At 32.8% G+C, this 15,962-nt stretch overlaps 2 protein-coding genes across 6 annotated transcripts; both read left to right on the top strand.

Annotated features, from left to right (window-relative positions):
• On the top strand, positions 2,961-6,751 carry LOC18587734 (inosine-5'-monophosphate dehydrogenase 2). Of its 2 annotated transcripts, none has more exons than XM_018128179.1 (6): positions 2,961-3,122; positions 3,339-3,727; positions 3,847-4,433; positions 5,174-5,353; positions 5,881-6,138; positions 6,273-6,751. In XM_018128179.1, exons 2-6 carry the CDS (start codon positions 3,343-3,345, stop codon positions 6,342-6,344), a joined length of 1,482 nt encoding a protein of 493 aa, XP_017983668.1. In that variant the 5' UTR covers positions 2,961-3,122; positions 3,339-3,342; the 3' UTR covers positions 6,345-6,751. The 2 variants fall into 2 exon arrangements, with proteins under 2 accessions (XP_017983668.1, XP_017983667.1); XM_018128178.1 differs by having other exon boundaries at positions 2,964-3,110.
• Positions 11,224-15,318, top strand: LOC18587733 (probable receptor-like protein kinase At1g80640). Of its 4 annotated transcripts, none has more exons than XM_007011698.2 (10): positions 11,224-11,604; positions 12,126-12,299; positions 12,427-12,677; positions 12,791-12,923; positions 13,044-13,107; positions 13,182-13,278; positions 13,410-13,512; positions 13,919-14,037; positions 14,126-14,215; positions 14,639-15,318. In XM_007011698.2, exons 1-10 carry the CDS (start codon positions 11,469-11,471, stop codon positions 14,777-14,779), a joined length of 1,308 nt encoding a protein of 435 aa, XP_007011760.2. In that variant the 5' UTR covers positions 11,224-11,468; the 3' UTR covers positions 14,780-15,318. The 4 variants fall into 4 exon arrangements, with proteins under 4 accessions (XP_007011760.2, XP_017983712.1, XP_017983713.1 ...); XM_018128223.1 differs by having other exon boundaries at positions 14,126-14,219; XM_018128224.1 differs by having other exon boundaries at positions 11,519-11,604; positions 12,025-12,299.

Below are 15,962 nucleotides of genomic sequence, written 5' to 3'. Positions count from 1 at the left end.
TCAATTCAAAAGATTTTTCATTACGATTTTAATTATTTTTAATCAATTTTTGACATGATTTAATAACAATGTTCTTTAAACAATTTCAGACAAATTAAAATGATTTCGGTTTTTTCTATACTGACATCCAGACAAATATTTTAAAATTAAATTTTAATTTTTCTCTTTTATCTAATATTGTCTATCTTGTCATTCAACTCTTTTTTGTCATCCCAAAAGGCAAAAATGATATCAATGTATGTGTTTTAGGTTATTGAGTTTATTGATTTTTTTTATAAAATCTCAAAGTTGACAAGTTGAAATTGATTATACATACTTGTAAATTAGAATACTGTATAACTTTGACAACTTAAACCTAACTACAAGCAAGCAAATCAAATAGTTATTAGATATAACATTATTGGTTTTAAGACATTATGTCACTGATTTTTAAGTATTGTATGACTTAATCATTACGTCTCTAGTTTTTAGGTATTACGTGACTAATTTTTAGATAATGCCTAAGTCATACAATGCCTAAAAACTAGTCGCAGTGCCTTACTAATCAGTTACGCAATGCCTATCAATCAATCACGAAATACCATATCAACAAATCACACAATATTTAAAAACCAGTCATGTAATACTTAAAAAACTAATCACTCAATATCCAAAAATCGATTATGCAATGTCTAAAAATACAAAAACTATTGAGTTTCATTTAACAAAATTAACAACTTCAAACAATACACCGTAGTTCATTTAACAATATAATCAACGAACATGACTACTTTTAGAAGAATGCTCAAAATACTGAAAAGTTTTTCTTCATATATAAAAAACTACTAAAAAATGCTTAAAAATGCTCAAAAAATTTTCTTTGTGTATAAAAAAATATTTCAAAATACTTAAAGGTTTTTATTTCTATCAAAAAATACTCTTGAGATGAATGGTTTGATGATGAAATGTCTGAAAATGAAAGTTCAAAAGATATGAATCGGTTTGAGATATGGATTTAAACATATGGGTTAGTTTCATTAAGGGTAATTTTGTTTAAAATTAATTTCTCTTGACTCAAAATAGTTAAAATTATAGAAAAACTATTTTTAAAAACACCTTATATATAAGAGGTATTTTTAAAAAGAATCTTAGTTCCTAGCTCAAATACTTGTTGCATTCTTTTGTATAATACGATGGAGAATCAAACTCAATGTTTAATGCTTTTCAAGTAAATTTTGATTCCTTTTCTTGTTGTTAATATTGGATGTTTATGGCGAAATCTACCTCTTTTCATATCCTCGTACTTTTTTCATTTTAAATTTTAATAGACTATGGCTTGTGCGTTGCACACAGGCCCCTTTTTACTTGTTTTTTTGTTCTTTTTCTATCTCTCTTTAGGAGTTCTTTTTACTTATGTAATAGATGATTTTATCACTAGAGTTTATTTATATAATTTCATGTATTTTAAGAAAGGTAAGGATATTATTATCTAATATATTGATCAAAGAATTTTAGCATATTACATATGTTATGTTCTAAATTTTTTAAAATGCTCTCAAAATCAATAGTCATTTTTCTCGATATTTAAATCTTAAATTTATTTTTTAATATCAGTATGTTTTGATATCTCTGTGATTAAAAAAGTGTTTCGTATCATCACGATCACATCTCATTGCTAAAAATAAATTCATATATGTGTTACTTTTTGTTCGGTGTATTAGCTTTGACTAGATTAATACAAAACACATACCTTTATTTAGATTTTATAAAAGGTGAGTGCACCATTAACATGAATTTTCTTTGTTTAAGCAAAATTTTTGATCTTTAAGCAAAATTTAGAACTTTCAAAAGTTGGATATTGAACAAAGCTTTAGGCTTGGCCCTGGGCTTGTGCAAGTTTCAAAGCCCGACAGTCCTGTCAACCTATTTACAAGTTACAATTTTAATTGGTTGGGAAAATCCTACTTGATTATAAGTGTTTTTTAAATTTTAGATAAAATTGCCCTTAAAGAATTCTTTTGATATTCATTTACATGTAAAAAAAAATATTATTACATGTATTGTTGAAAAATTTTTATTATATATCATGTTAAAAAAAATTATTATATGTCATATTAAAAAATAGTTATTACACGTCATATGAAAAAAATTTTAAACTTGTTATACGACATATTAAAAAAATATTATTATTACATATCATGTTCAAAAAAATTTTATTACATGCTATTTTGAAAAAAAAAATTATTACATGTCATGTTAAAAAAATTTGTTACATGCTATGTTGAAAAAATATTGTTCTTACATGTAATGTTCGAAAAAATTTTGCTATATGCCATTTTGAAAAAAAAAAAAATTACATGTCATGCCATATTCAATAGATTTTTTACATGTTAAGGGCATGTGAATATAAACTAATAAATTAAAAAATATACATTGATGTTATTTATGATATTTGGTCTGTAAATCAACAACGATATGACAAGATGATATAAGATGGATAGAAAGAGGTGATAATCGTGGTCAAATTAGAGAGATATGAAAGACAAGAGAGAAATCAAGAGATTTAATTTGTTTGAAATAATTTAAAAGATATTTTTATCAAATCATTGTATTTTTGAAATAGACTTACGAGATTGATTATTTATCACAATTTATTCAATCATAAATGATACGTTGGAATCTATTTGATAGCTACATGTCTTACTACAGTTAAAAAAACGAATACTATCAATATCAGACTATGATAATATAATAGGTTCAAAGATATGACTAAAACCTACATAGTATTACCCCTCAAAAAAAAAAAAACTACATAGTAATATAGTAAAACATAGGTTACTAATTTATATGATTATTTACTGATCACTAGTTCTATCATTGTAACTTCTATTTTAGATCAAACTGCGGAGAGATTTTGTACTGTTCTCTCTCAACCCAATCCAAACTAACAGCCCAACCCCAAAGCCTAAGGGGTAGTTTTTTACTGTCTTGGTAGTCAACAGTTCCTACTGTTTTTCTACGCGACCAAAAGCGAATCCCATATTGCACGCCGCTGCCGCCTACGATCATCTTTCTTCTTCTTCGTTCTGACACCCGACGTGCTCCTAGATTTTAAGTTCAAGACTTTTCAGGTCAGATTCATGGTTGGTCCTTTAGCTTTGATTCTTCCAGTTTCTGATTATCTTTTCCTGATGTTGGTAAAAGACAACTTGTGCTTTTTCTGGTTTTCTTTAGAATTTGGTTGAGATTTGGGAACTTGAGAAATTGCAGGGTTGTGTGTTGTTGTGGGATTTGTGGCCTTTGATTGCAGGTGTACTCTAATGTTGAGTATTTTTTTTGTGTTTTGATTTGTTTTCCAGACTGATGGAAGACGGGTTCGCAGCCTCAAAGCTGTTCAGCCAAGGCTACTCTTATACCTACGACGATTGTATATTTCTCCCTCACTACATTGACTTCCCTACCGATGCCGTATCTTTGTCCACCAACCTCTCCCGCAACGTCCGCCTCTCTATCCCCTGCGTTGCTTCTCCTATGGACACTGTCTCCGAAGCCTACATGGCTGCTGCCATGGCTGCCCTTGGTGGCATCGCTATTGTCCATTCCAACTGTACTTCTGCCCAACAAGCCTCCATCATCCGCTTTGCCAAGTCTCTCCGTCTCCCCATTACTCCCTCTGTTGCATTTGCGTCGCCAGATACTCTTCCTGCTGCTGCTCCTCATGGAAGATATATTTTTGTTACCGACTCAGGTAATATAATGACAAGTTATCTTGCTGCTACAATTTATTGAGATTCAGTCTTTTGTCACAACTCACAAGAATGATTAGTAATTTTGTGCATATTAATTGTTGCGAAATATTTCTAACAGGCACTCTACCATCCAAGCTGTTGCGTTGTGTTGCAACTTCTGATTGTGAGAACTTGAAAGGTGAAGAAGTGAAAATCTTTGATTGCAAGCGGGATTGTAAGAGTGTGGAGTATGTTCCTTGGAATTATGATCTGGAAAAGATTGAGGCCATTTTGGATGAAAAGAAAAGTGATATTGTGGTGTTGGAAAGGGATGGTGAGGTGGTGAATGTGGTGATCAAGGAGGATCTGAAGAGGCTAAAAGGGTATCCAAAATTGGGGGCAGGGACTGTGGGGCCTGATGGAGAATGGATGGTAGGGGCTGCAATGGGGACAAGGGAGTCTGATAAGGAGAGGTTGGAGCATGTGGTGAAGGCAGGGGCCAATGTGGTGGTGTTGGATAGTTCTCAGGGGAATTCTATATATCAGATTGAGATGATCAAGTTCATCAAAAAGACATATCCTCAGCTGGATGTGATTGGTGGGAATGTTGTGACTATGTATCAAGCACAGAATTTGATTCAGGCAGGTGTAGATGGGTTACGAGTTGGGATGGGATCTGGGTCAATTTGCACCACACAAGAGGTTTGTGCTGTTGGACGAGGACAGGTAAAAACATCTTTATTAGCAGCTTTACCTTCAATAAATGTTGTTGAATAAATTTTTCAATTGATATTGGTACTCATCTTGATGGTAGGTTGGCTTTGCAACGTGACCAAGTCTGTTATTTAAATGCTTCTCGTTTGTGAGAAATATGTTTATTGCTTGAAGTCTTGAAATTGTTAGTTCTTAAATATTTTTTATGTCCATTAGTTATAGTTAGTTTCTATATGTTCAAATTTCTTTTTGCGCTGCAAACTTTTTCCCATATTTGAAGGGTGGCAGTGTCTGGAAATATATCTTAAATGGTAATGAAGTGTGGTATAGCCATCACTGGAAGAATGAATTTCATTGGTGGAGATATCTGATTTTTATTTGGTAGATAATACTAAATTTCTAAAAGATCATGAGGTCAATTTTTACTTTGCATGGCATGCTTTTGTGTATCCATAAGGAGTGTCCATTATGCAAAATCAGATAGCCGTTGGAGCAACCAAAACAGCATTTCCATTAATTTTGTACTTAACAGTAGACAATCTTCTGTTTATGCAAACATTTATGTTTAAATAACTACTAATTTTCTTTTGATGATTAGGGATTTTACTTCATGTGTGATATTGCACATAACTACATCTATTATCTATTGCAGAAACTAATACCAAGGGAAAATGTTACAAAATTAATTGAAAATATCATTTTATCATACTGTTCTTTCATCTTATGTGGTCTCTTGTCTTGCTGCCTCCTAGGCAACTGCTGTTTACAAGGTATCATCTATTGCTGCGCAACATGGTGTGCCTGTCATTGCTGATGGTGGGATTTCAAACTCTGGACACATTGTCAAGGCTTTGGTTTTGGGGGCATCTACTGTTATGATGGGAAGCTTTTTAGCTGGAAGCACTGAGGCTCCTGGAGCTTATGAGTATAAGGTATGACACTGCTTTAGCCTTTGGGCGCTATCTCTTTTCAATCATTTTATATTATGGTGTCCACCAGCCAGGAGTTAGTGAGAATCTGATTCTTCTGTTTGTGAATCTTATCCAATGGAGGCATAATTTTTCTGCTTAATTTTTTGTCTATATGGTTTTCTTTTAGTCGATTTCTTATGTAGTTTCATCCTGGATGTATGTTGATCTTAGAATCTGAGCATTCATAGATACTTTGATTCTAGTGAACAGTAGAATATCAGTATTTCTGGATACTCATTAAAAATTTGTTGATTGAAAATTTTATTTCTTTGTGGGGTTCTGAAGCAAATATACAAATTGAATCTCAATGAATCTGTAGTATATTTGGATAAAGCATTTATGATTTGTTAATTGAAAATTTTATTTTATTGGGGGGTTTCAAAGCATATGTACAATGGTGCCTAAATGGAACAAAGATACATACATGTGCACTTTGCATTTAACTTAGACCAATCCTTTTCTACAATCGTAATGTTATGCTTTGCCAGAATGGTCAACGTATCAAAAAATATCGTGGCATGGGCTCCCTAGAAGCAATGACTAAGGGGAGTGATCAGAGATATTTGGGTGATACAGCCAAGCTGAAGATTGCCCAGGGAGTTGTTGGAGCAGTTGCGGATAAAGATTCTGTACTAAAGTTTATACCTTACGCAATGCAAGCAGTCAAGCAAGGGTTCCAGGACCTTGGTGCTTCCTCTTTACCATCTGCACACGAGCTCTTAAGATCCGGCACATTGAGGCTAGAGGTTAAAAGTTTATACCTGTTATTAGCTCCATCTTTGCACAATTTGCAATATATTTTGTCGTATCTTCTTATTGCCTGTTTATGGTACCATTGTACCATTCACTTTTAACTTTGCTCTTATGTTGACTGGAACAGGTCCGGACCGGTGCAGCACAGGTTGAAGGTGGAGTTCATGGTCTGGTTTCATATGAAAAGAAATCCTTTTGAGACTTACTTGCTGTTGGTGGCTGCATGAGGATCTATACTTTTTAACTTCAGCAACACTCAGAAAAGCAATGCTTATGATGGTTCCTCTACAAGGTCTGTCATGGTTGCAAGAGTATCTACTTGCCTGAGTCTGTATTAGAGTCCCATATGAGGACTTTTATTGTATAATAAGGGGCAATTTGGAATATGGGTCCAGTGTGAGGCCCTTTTCCCAAACAGGCCCCAAGTCAATGTGCTTTTATGTTTTGAAAGATTGGGTATGTTTTGTCCATGTGACATCACAAATCTAGTTCTGAGAATGAGGGGCATAATTTATATATATTGCCCAAAAATCAATATCTTGGGCTTGATTTTGGTCTTTACCCAAATTGAATTTCATTTTCTGTTTTAGCAATGCGCTTATACAAGTTCGAACGTCAAAGCTTTAAACCCGTTTTCAAGCCCAGTTTATTTATTTTCTTTTCTTTTTTTTTTTATTATAAGAGTGAGATAACTTTTTGATATTGCTTTCCATTCTCTCCATTTTGAGTGCCTTCTGTCCTGTCCTTATGCATTTGTGATAGATTTCCTCGTATGAGTATGTAGCACTCACATTTAGGCAAGGAAATGTGTATTGCTTGTAAATTCAATATTGTACAAAAGAGAGTGGAACTTTTTATACTCTTTAGGAGCTTATTATAAAAAAATTGGCAAACCTCTCAAGACCCTTTTCGAACCGTCTTGTGTGGTGCTGTTCAAGCGAGTTTTGCCCGCAAACCACCTTGTGTTCTTATAGTTCTCCTTTGAGATCGTGCTCTACTGTTTTAGAGTGTGCAAGTAGATGGGTTACCTGCACACTTTCACCTCATGTTTGGTTGGAGGAATAGTTAAGCCATTACCATTTTATTCCTAATAAACTTTTGTTTATTTGTTTGGTTGTGAAATAACTCAAGAAATAGTTATTCCTTTATAATGGCTATTTTTTGAAATTATTTAAAATTGAGAAATAGCTAATACCACCCTCTCTCGTGGTATTAACTCTATGGTATTAGTTTTTCATGGTTGAGGAATAAACTTAAAAAATAATAAAGATCAAAATGCTTTTTACAAATTAAAAAAATTAAAACCCTATTTTTATAAAAATATTATTTTTTCTCCCTCCTCTCCCTTGATTCCAACTTCTAATAAAGTATTAATATTTTAAAATATTAATATTAAATTATAAATAAAGTGTTAATATTTAAATTATTAATTATTGATATTTTACAAAATAAAATAAATTAAAAATAAATAATCATTACAACATTTAAATTAGAAATAAAATATTAATAATTAAATTATCAATTAGTAATAGTTTTTAAATAAATTATAAATTATTAATATTTAAAAAATAAAATAATCATGATAATATTTAAATAATAATAAAAATATTAACATTTTAAAAATTAATAATTAATTATAAAATAAAATAATTAATATTAAATTTTCNAAAAATATTAATTTAAAAATTAATGATTAATTATAAATAAAATATTAAATATTTAAATTAAATTATTACTATTTTAAAATAAATATTTCAATTATTAAAATTTAAAAAATAAAATTAAAATAAATTATTATATATTATAATAAAAGGTATTTTTATCTTTTATTTTTTATTTTTTTCTTATTCCAAAATTATTTTAACCGATCAAATACAGTAATAAGTCATTCATATCCTATTCCATTCGTTATATCAAACTACGTAATAACTATTTTATTATATTTTCACAAAATAACTATCGTATTTTATTTTTATTTATTTCCTGAATTAAACGTGCTATTAAGGTCACAAGCAGGGTAGAAAGGCGTGTTGCATTTGTTTTGTGACATAATGCTTTTTAATATCAAGGTCTATACATTTAAATAATAATAAATAATGAGTATGTACCTCTAATTAAGGTTACTATTTTCTTTCTCTTTCTCTATATTTAATCAATTATGGTGTCAAAATTAAAAGCTGATTAAATTGTTTGCTCATCCGGCAAGTTAGCTGAAGCACCAATGGCCCACTAATTGATATGAGGGAAATAAAAGCTACTAATTAAAAATTGTCATTAATTTTCGTGGCTGTCCAATGCTAGATTATTCTTACAAGTTAAATTAAAGAATTGACTTGCTTTAATTTCTGGCCCTTTTTAAATTACCTTGGCCCTTCAATGTCTAAAGTATATGCTCATAAGTCATACCCCATTAAATTCATGTGTCTCCCAATTGTCAAGTGAATTATTAAAAATGGTATACTAGTAGACACTAGTGTACTTAATCCAATATAATCTTAAACAACTCTTGTTAATCATGCTAAATATTAAATAAAAATAAATCGAGTTTTGATTAAAGAATATGTCACAAAATTCCTAACTACTCGATTATAGTTGTAAACATTATACAATTTGTTTACATTTCAACTTTATATTACTCACATGATTCATTCAACTTGATTTAATTTTCATAAACGTGTCGGTTCGACTTGTTTATCGTCGGGAGGAGATCAAATTGTTCAAACTTTAATCAATAAAGTTAATTTATACAATAGGAATTTTACAATCAAATGATCCAAAAAATTTAAAGCTACATGTCTTTTAGCAATTGTAGCTTTATAAAGTAGGGTCATCTACTTCCCCTTGTTAGAAGTGTCTGTCTAACCCCATTGTTCTTTTAAGACTTACATAATCTAGCCATGTGACAACTAGTATAATTTAATTATTCTTAGATTATTATTATTTTTTAATAAATTAAAAAATGGGTAATTAATGTTGAATTATTTAACGACGATTAATTTTCTGTTAAAAAAATAAAAAGAAAAAAATAATGATTTTCCCGCTTTCATATTTGTATAAAGTAAAAGACGGTTAGGATTTCATCTCACAAAAGTAGGTAGAATGGATTATCTACACAACTCGTGGAAAAGGCGTTGTGGGTTTTGACTGATGAACCCCTAGAAAGCAACTTTTGATCGAATTACTTTGCATGCGGCAACAGCTTTCATTGTCATTCCTGCCAGGCCTGGCCGCAATGTGTTTTTTGCTCAATCAAGACACTTCGTTACATTGAAATCGATTTTATATTTAATATGGTAAGAATAAACAAGTCCATTCTCCTACTAATTGAATGGTTTGATTGATTGTAATATATCAATAAATATACTAATAAATTTAAACATAAATGTGTCCATTAATATTGAAAATTGACATTTTATTCTAAAATAATATATGTCGCAAGACACATAAATCTTATCATTGTTACATTTTTTTTTACGTAATATGAATTTATTTTACTCTTTTTACATTGGAGAAACAATCGGTAATTTGATCATAATCCACCTATATTTTATGTGATTTTAATTTTTTTTCATATTAATTTTTTGTTTATAAATTTTGTTCTCGTAAAACATGTTACAGCATCAATTCAAACAGTTAACTTATTTCTTCACATTTAAAGATAATCGATGAAAAATCGAAATAGATAGAATTTAATTAACTTAAATCGAATGTCTCATTTGGAACTTGGAAGAACCAAGTGTTGTTGGATTTGCATTTTCATTTGCAATATAAAATGGGGAAAAGTTACAGTCACGCAACAATAAAAAAACCCAATTCCTTTTGCAATTAACAATGTTTTCATATGGGAATTTGAGCTCAACGATATTGAAGAAACAGACAGAAAACCAAATCATATGTAGGCGTAGAAAGCATAAGGTGATTTGTCATCTCTCATAATTGTTTAAACTCATTCCTCTGTTATTACATGCAAATGCAGTTGGGATAAACTTTGCTGACAGTGAAGGTTAACCACCCTCGAGATATCTGACTAAGTCATTTGATCAAAGGGGGACACGAAGAATTTTTAGCACCTGGTTTTGCCATTATTTTTTTCTTCAGTATGAAGGTGGGGTCTCAGAACCAGACTCAAAAATGAATGGAAACCCACGCCCAAAGAAAAGAACGAAGCAAAACAAGCAGGGTGGGGGCGTGGGGGGGTACTTGTCTCATCTCACAGCTGTGAACTGCTGGGTGTCCGCCTGATTTTCAAACTGACTATTCACCTAACACGTGAGAAAGCTGTCTCTTAGTGGGATGTTTCAGAGTTCATACGCATACATTCAATTGTAGACAAGCTAGGGTAATCCTCGTAAGTCATGCTTTCTCATTTCTTAAGTCAATTTGAGGAAGGATGATTTCTCTTTCAACCCAAAATTCTAGAGTAAAAATTGCCTTTTAACGTGGTTTTATTAGATTACCACATTGTAACACAGTAGAGATATATGGGAAATCATTGACAATTCTGCAATGTGGCAATGCCCATTGCCCCCAATCAATGTGTTTTCTTTCATCTGGATATGGAAAATTCAGATTGATGTTTGTCTTGATTTATAAGGATATAAATGAAAGAAAATAACCATGATAACATCCTTTGAGGAGTGTTTTCAGGTATAAATTTCTTAGCACTCAAAACCAGTCATCTTAAGCAAACATAATAACATATTTATTTACATTAAATTTCAGCACTTTAATGAGTGAAAATAACTCTGAAAATGAAGAATTTTGACCCTTTTTTTTTTTCTTGGGGACTTAATGATCAAGAAAACCTGAAAAAAGTTTTCACCTTCTTTGTTCTTTGGCATAATTTTTATCAAGAAGAAAAAGCCAAGAAACATTTTTGTGAGGGAACTTTGAAGATCATGCAACTGAGAAAGAGAAAAGCTGGTAATCTTCAGCTTATTTTTGTAGATAACTGTTTACATGATTGTAGTGTTAGCTTGCCCCCACTTCCAGCATAAACAACATTTCCTCTGCTTCCTTTTGTTTCCTTTTAGCTTTTTCTACATTCCAAGATAAAGACAGCTGAGAAAAGAAGAGAAAAAAAAAATTTGTATTGCAGGATTTAGAGATTTAAAAAAAGGGAAAACACCAAAGCCTGGTGGAGAGGCTAGAAGTCTACAACATCCACAACCAAATAGCTTCTTTCTCTTTCTCTGTCCCTTTTGAATTGAACCCACCACGCCAGAGGGACACTCGCTCCTCATTCCTCTCTCTATCTTCATGTCTTTGCTGAAAATTTATTACTGAACAGTAATAGTATTTATTGTTTGAAAAGGAAACAAGAATGAAGCTTCTGCCTCTGCTTGTTTTTCTTTTTTCACTTGTTTCTATTCATGAAACCATTATTGTTGTTGCCGTACCTCCTGTTTCATCACCCATTTCTAGTCCTATCTCTGATTCAATGACTGCCTTCTCTCCAGGTTCTACTACTTTGTTTTACTCATTTGCTTCTGCAACTGCCCATTGCCCTTTTTCTTTTGTTTTTTCTCTGTTAAACTAGTGGGTACAAACCGCTTGTTTTTTTTTCACTACCCTGTTTAGTAGTGGCAAACTTAATCACATTTGGTTGTTTCTGGTTAGACTTAAGACTCTTATCTCAGTCCAAAATTTAAACTTTCCTATTTAAAAGAAAAGAAGATTCAAATTTTGAAAAAACAACCACACATTTCGGTGCATTTAATGTTTTGAAATGTGAACAGAATTGTTTTGCTTCATGGCAATCGATATCCCAGTTAATAGCAATATTTTTTTTTGTTATTATTTTTAAAATTTGTTTTAATGATGAAGATGTTCCCCTGTTTATCTCTCTGTTTAATTCTCAAATTACCTTATTTCCTCAGATTTCTAAAAGCTGAAAGCATTTTCCTTGGAGGACGTTTCTTTTGTTCTGCTAGAAAAGGGTTGTACTTTTAACTCTATGAAGTGCTTAATGCAATAGCAGGAATTCAAGTGGGAAGCGAGGAGCACAAAAAAATGGATCCACCCAAGAAAATGTTTATAGCTCTCATCCTTGCTTGCTCTTCCTTGGGTGCAATCATCTCTTCGTTGTGTTGTTTATGGATTTATTACAGGAAGAATTCACCCAAATCTAAGAAAAATGATGCTAAGAGCTCAGGTATCTTCTTTTGACCAATACCCGATTCAGATTTTCTTCATGGTTTCCTGGAATTTTGAGAGTTCACATAAGAACTGATGTTTTTTTATCTTTGTTTCCTCTGTTTTCTGTGATTTTAAATTCGAAGATGCTGAGAAAGGGAATCGTTTGGCACCATTTTTTGGTAAATTCAAGTCCATCAGGACGGTTTCCAAGGAGGGTGATGCTTCGTTTATGGATTATAAGATACTTGAAAAAGCTACAAGCAAGTTTCATCAAGGTAATATTTTGGGTGAGGGTGGATTTGGATGTGTTTACAAGGCACAGTTCGATGATGGTTCTTATGCTGCTGTTAAGAAGTTGGACTGTGCAAGCCATGATGCAGAAAAAGAATTTGAGGTATTATTTCTGCGGGAAATTCATCTTCCTTTTCTTTTTAAAGTTTGATCAGTTCATTTTATGTGTTTTCTGGGATTTCATTTTTGATTTTGAGCTGTTACATGGACTTGCAGAATGAGGTGGATTTGCTTTGTAAATTTAAGCATTCAAATATAATTTCACTGTTAGGTTATAGCAGTGACAATGAGACAAGGTTTATCGTGTATGAACTGATGCAAAATGGTTCTCTGGAAACTCAACTACATGGTAAGAACCTTCTTTCTCTGTGTCTCTCACAAACAACTTAAGAAATGAAAGATATATTCTCTGGTAATGGAGGGGAAAATGCAATAATTTTCTTTGTGGAAACTTTTAATTATATTTTAGGACCTTCTCATGGATCGTCGTTAACTTGGCAGAGGAGGATGAAGATTGCTCTGGATACCGCAAGGTCAGGTTTTGTTTTGATTTTACTTGTTGCTATTAGTTAATGGAAACATTAAATAAATCTCCATTGTTGACCAGAGGATTAGAATATCTGCATGAGCACTGCAGCCCACCAGTCATCCATAGAGATCTGAAATCATCTAATATACTTTTGGATTCAGACTTCAATGCAAAGGTAATAGTGTAAATTATTAGATCACCTACTTTTGTTAGTATTAAAACTTTAGTGTGTTTGTACTAGTGCTGCTGGGATTCTATTAAGTTTAGTGAAGCCTCACTTTCTCTCATTTTTTTGTCTGGATACAGCTCTCAGATTTTGGTCTTGCAGTAACTGATGCAGCTCAAAACAAGAATAATTTGAAGCTTTCGGGCACTTTAGGTTATGTAGCCCCCGAATACCTTTTAGATGGTATGCACACTGAATCTGCTATAATTGCTACAATCAATTTTTGGTAGGTTGTTATTCACATTATTGTATAGTTTCTCTTCGTTCTTTAGGAGTTAATAAAAAAGTTCTCCTGGATCCTCGAGACTTCAATAATGTTTTTACATGTTCGGATCTCAATAAATATATGCTATACGATTAGTTACTCTTTCGCACATGTTCTGCCACTGGAAGGTATCTGGACTAAATTATGCTGTGTTCTCTTTTATTCTAAAGTTGGCTTCATATGAGTGTTAACATTTTCATTTTCCATCCTGAGAGATAGAAGAGGTCCAAAAGTATGAATTATATGTGAAGTTCTGCAATTTCTCTGAAATGGGGGTCTGCTATTCTTCATAAGAAACTTAAATCTTTTACCTGCTTTTTCCAGGTAAATTAACAGATAAGAGTGATGTCTATGCTTTTGGTGTTGTGCTGCTGGAACTTCTATTGGGAAGAAAGCCTGTAGAAAAACTGGCACCAGCTCAGTGCCAATCTATTGTCACATGGGTATGCCTTGCTCTTATGTTAGTTCATGTGAAAAAAGAGATAGAATGTTATAGAATTTAATGCCATATAGCTCTAATTATGAATGCAGGCCATGCCTCAGCTTACTGACAGATCTAAACTCCCAAACATTGTGGATCCTGTGATTAGAAATACCATTGATCTGAAGCACTTGTATCAGGTTGGTAAGCTACTAGTGAAAAAAACCTCTTGGGAGTGTCATTACTTTCTTGGTGGGAAACTTAATTTGATCCAAAATCCGAATTGATTTGGACTGAGCCAACTAGTCTTTTCTTAATCCAAGGTTGAAGAAAAAATTTTCTTATCTTTCTGTCACAGAAGTCTCACTGGTAGGTTAGGTAGGAATGAGAGAGGCTGATAACCCATTTATTTACTTTTGGAAACTGATTTGGTTTGTTTTGACATATTTTGCACAAGCAAGGCTTCATTTGGCTGGTCTGGGATCGATTCGGGGATAGGAGTTTGATGTCTTAAGCCTGAATAAGGGGTAGTAGCTTGGGGGTCACTAGCCATTGCCTAATATGCTTGCTTACCCTACTATTATTGTTTTGATTAAATGCAAATTGGAAATGTAATGGTGCAGGTTGCTGCTGTAGCTGTGCTATGTGTGCAGCCAGAACCAAGCTATCGTCCATTGATAACTGATGTTCTGCACTCGCTTGTCCCACTTGTTCCTATGGAGCTTGGAGGGACTCTAAGAATAACACAACCTGCAGACCCTTGACCCTTACAAGCTGCCTCCTGTGCCCTGACATGTCTCGAAATCAAGATCGTTGTTCTGCTGTGCTGCCATGTGATTAATCTTGGGTTTTGCGTCAACTGAATCATACATCCACATCAGTTTCCATTGCTCAATTACGTGCAAAGATTTTCTTGATTATAATTCATACCTTTGGGGTGAAGTCTGAAGAGTGGTCGGTTGGGCCAGAAGAGAAGATTTTCTGATTGTTCATATAAATTTTTGTAAATTGCACCATAATTGAGATGCTTTATACGAGCATTTTAATTCTTCCTATGCTATCATCAATGCAAACATTTAAAAAAAGGAAAAAAAAAAAGAAGAGAGATCTAATGTGGCTAAAAATGATGCATGTTGGTTTGTCACCCTGGGAAGAAATGCAACAGTAATCAATAGGACAGCTGTTGTCAAAGACAACCCCAAGAAAAAACAAAAAAATCTAGACTGATTTGCTGTAATAGTCAAGAAAATTTTCAGTTGAGCTCCCACAAACAATCCCATTATGCACCAAATTCTTGTTATAACCCATCTGTGTGCTTCAATGGCTTCTTTGTCTCCGGAAGCATCACAGAGTCTTTGTTTCTATCAAATGCTGATTGCTCTTTTTTCATAGGAATAAAAGAAATGGATCCAGGCAAGAAAATGCTAATAGCAGCACTGAGGGTTGTGTGCTTTTAATTAGCCGCAATCGTATTGTCTTTGTGGTGTTGCTTGTGGATTTTTTCTAGGAAGAACTCACACAAATCAGTCAAGCAGGATGGCTTAGGTACCCTTTCACCTCCTTTTTGTGGATATGGTCTAAAGGTGTTGATGTTTTTGTTCTTTTGTTTTGGTTGAAGAAGCTGAATATGGGCTTGCATTATCACCATTCTTAGGTAGATACAATTCCTTGGGTAGATTATCTGCTCACTAAAGGAGATGTCATGCCAAACATCGTGGATCCCGTGAGCAGAGCTACCATGGATGTGAACCACTGACACCAGGTTGGTAAACATTAACTACTAGCACAAAATGAGAACAAAATGCTTTTTGTTTTTAATTTCTGGGATTAAAATTTGATTTGATCCAATCGAGAGTATGGGTTCTTTCACCCGTAGAAGAGACAACCGAAGTTACGGGTTCTCTCATCTGTAAAAAAGAGTAACATCTTAATCTCTCTTGTGAAAAA

Source organism: Theobroma cacao, chromosome 9 (assembly GCF_000208745.1).
Source record: "Theobroma cacao cultivar B97-61/B2 chromosome 9, Criollo_cocoa_genome_V2, whole genome shotgun sequence".
Taxonomy (NCBI): Eukaryota; Viridiplantae; Streptophyta; class Magnoliopsida; order Malvales; family Malvaceae; genus Theobroma; species Theobroma cacao.
This window is presented reverse-complemented; position numbering and strand designations above follow the sequence as displayed.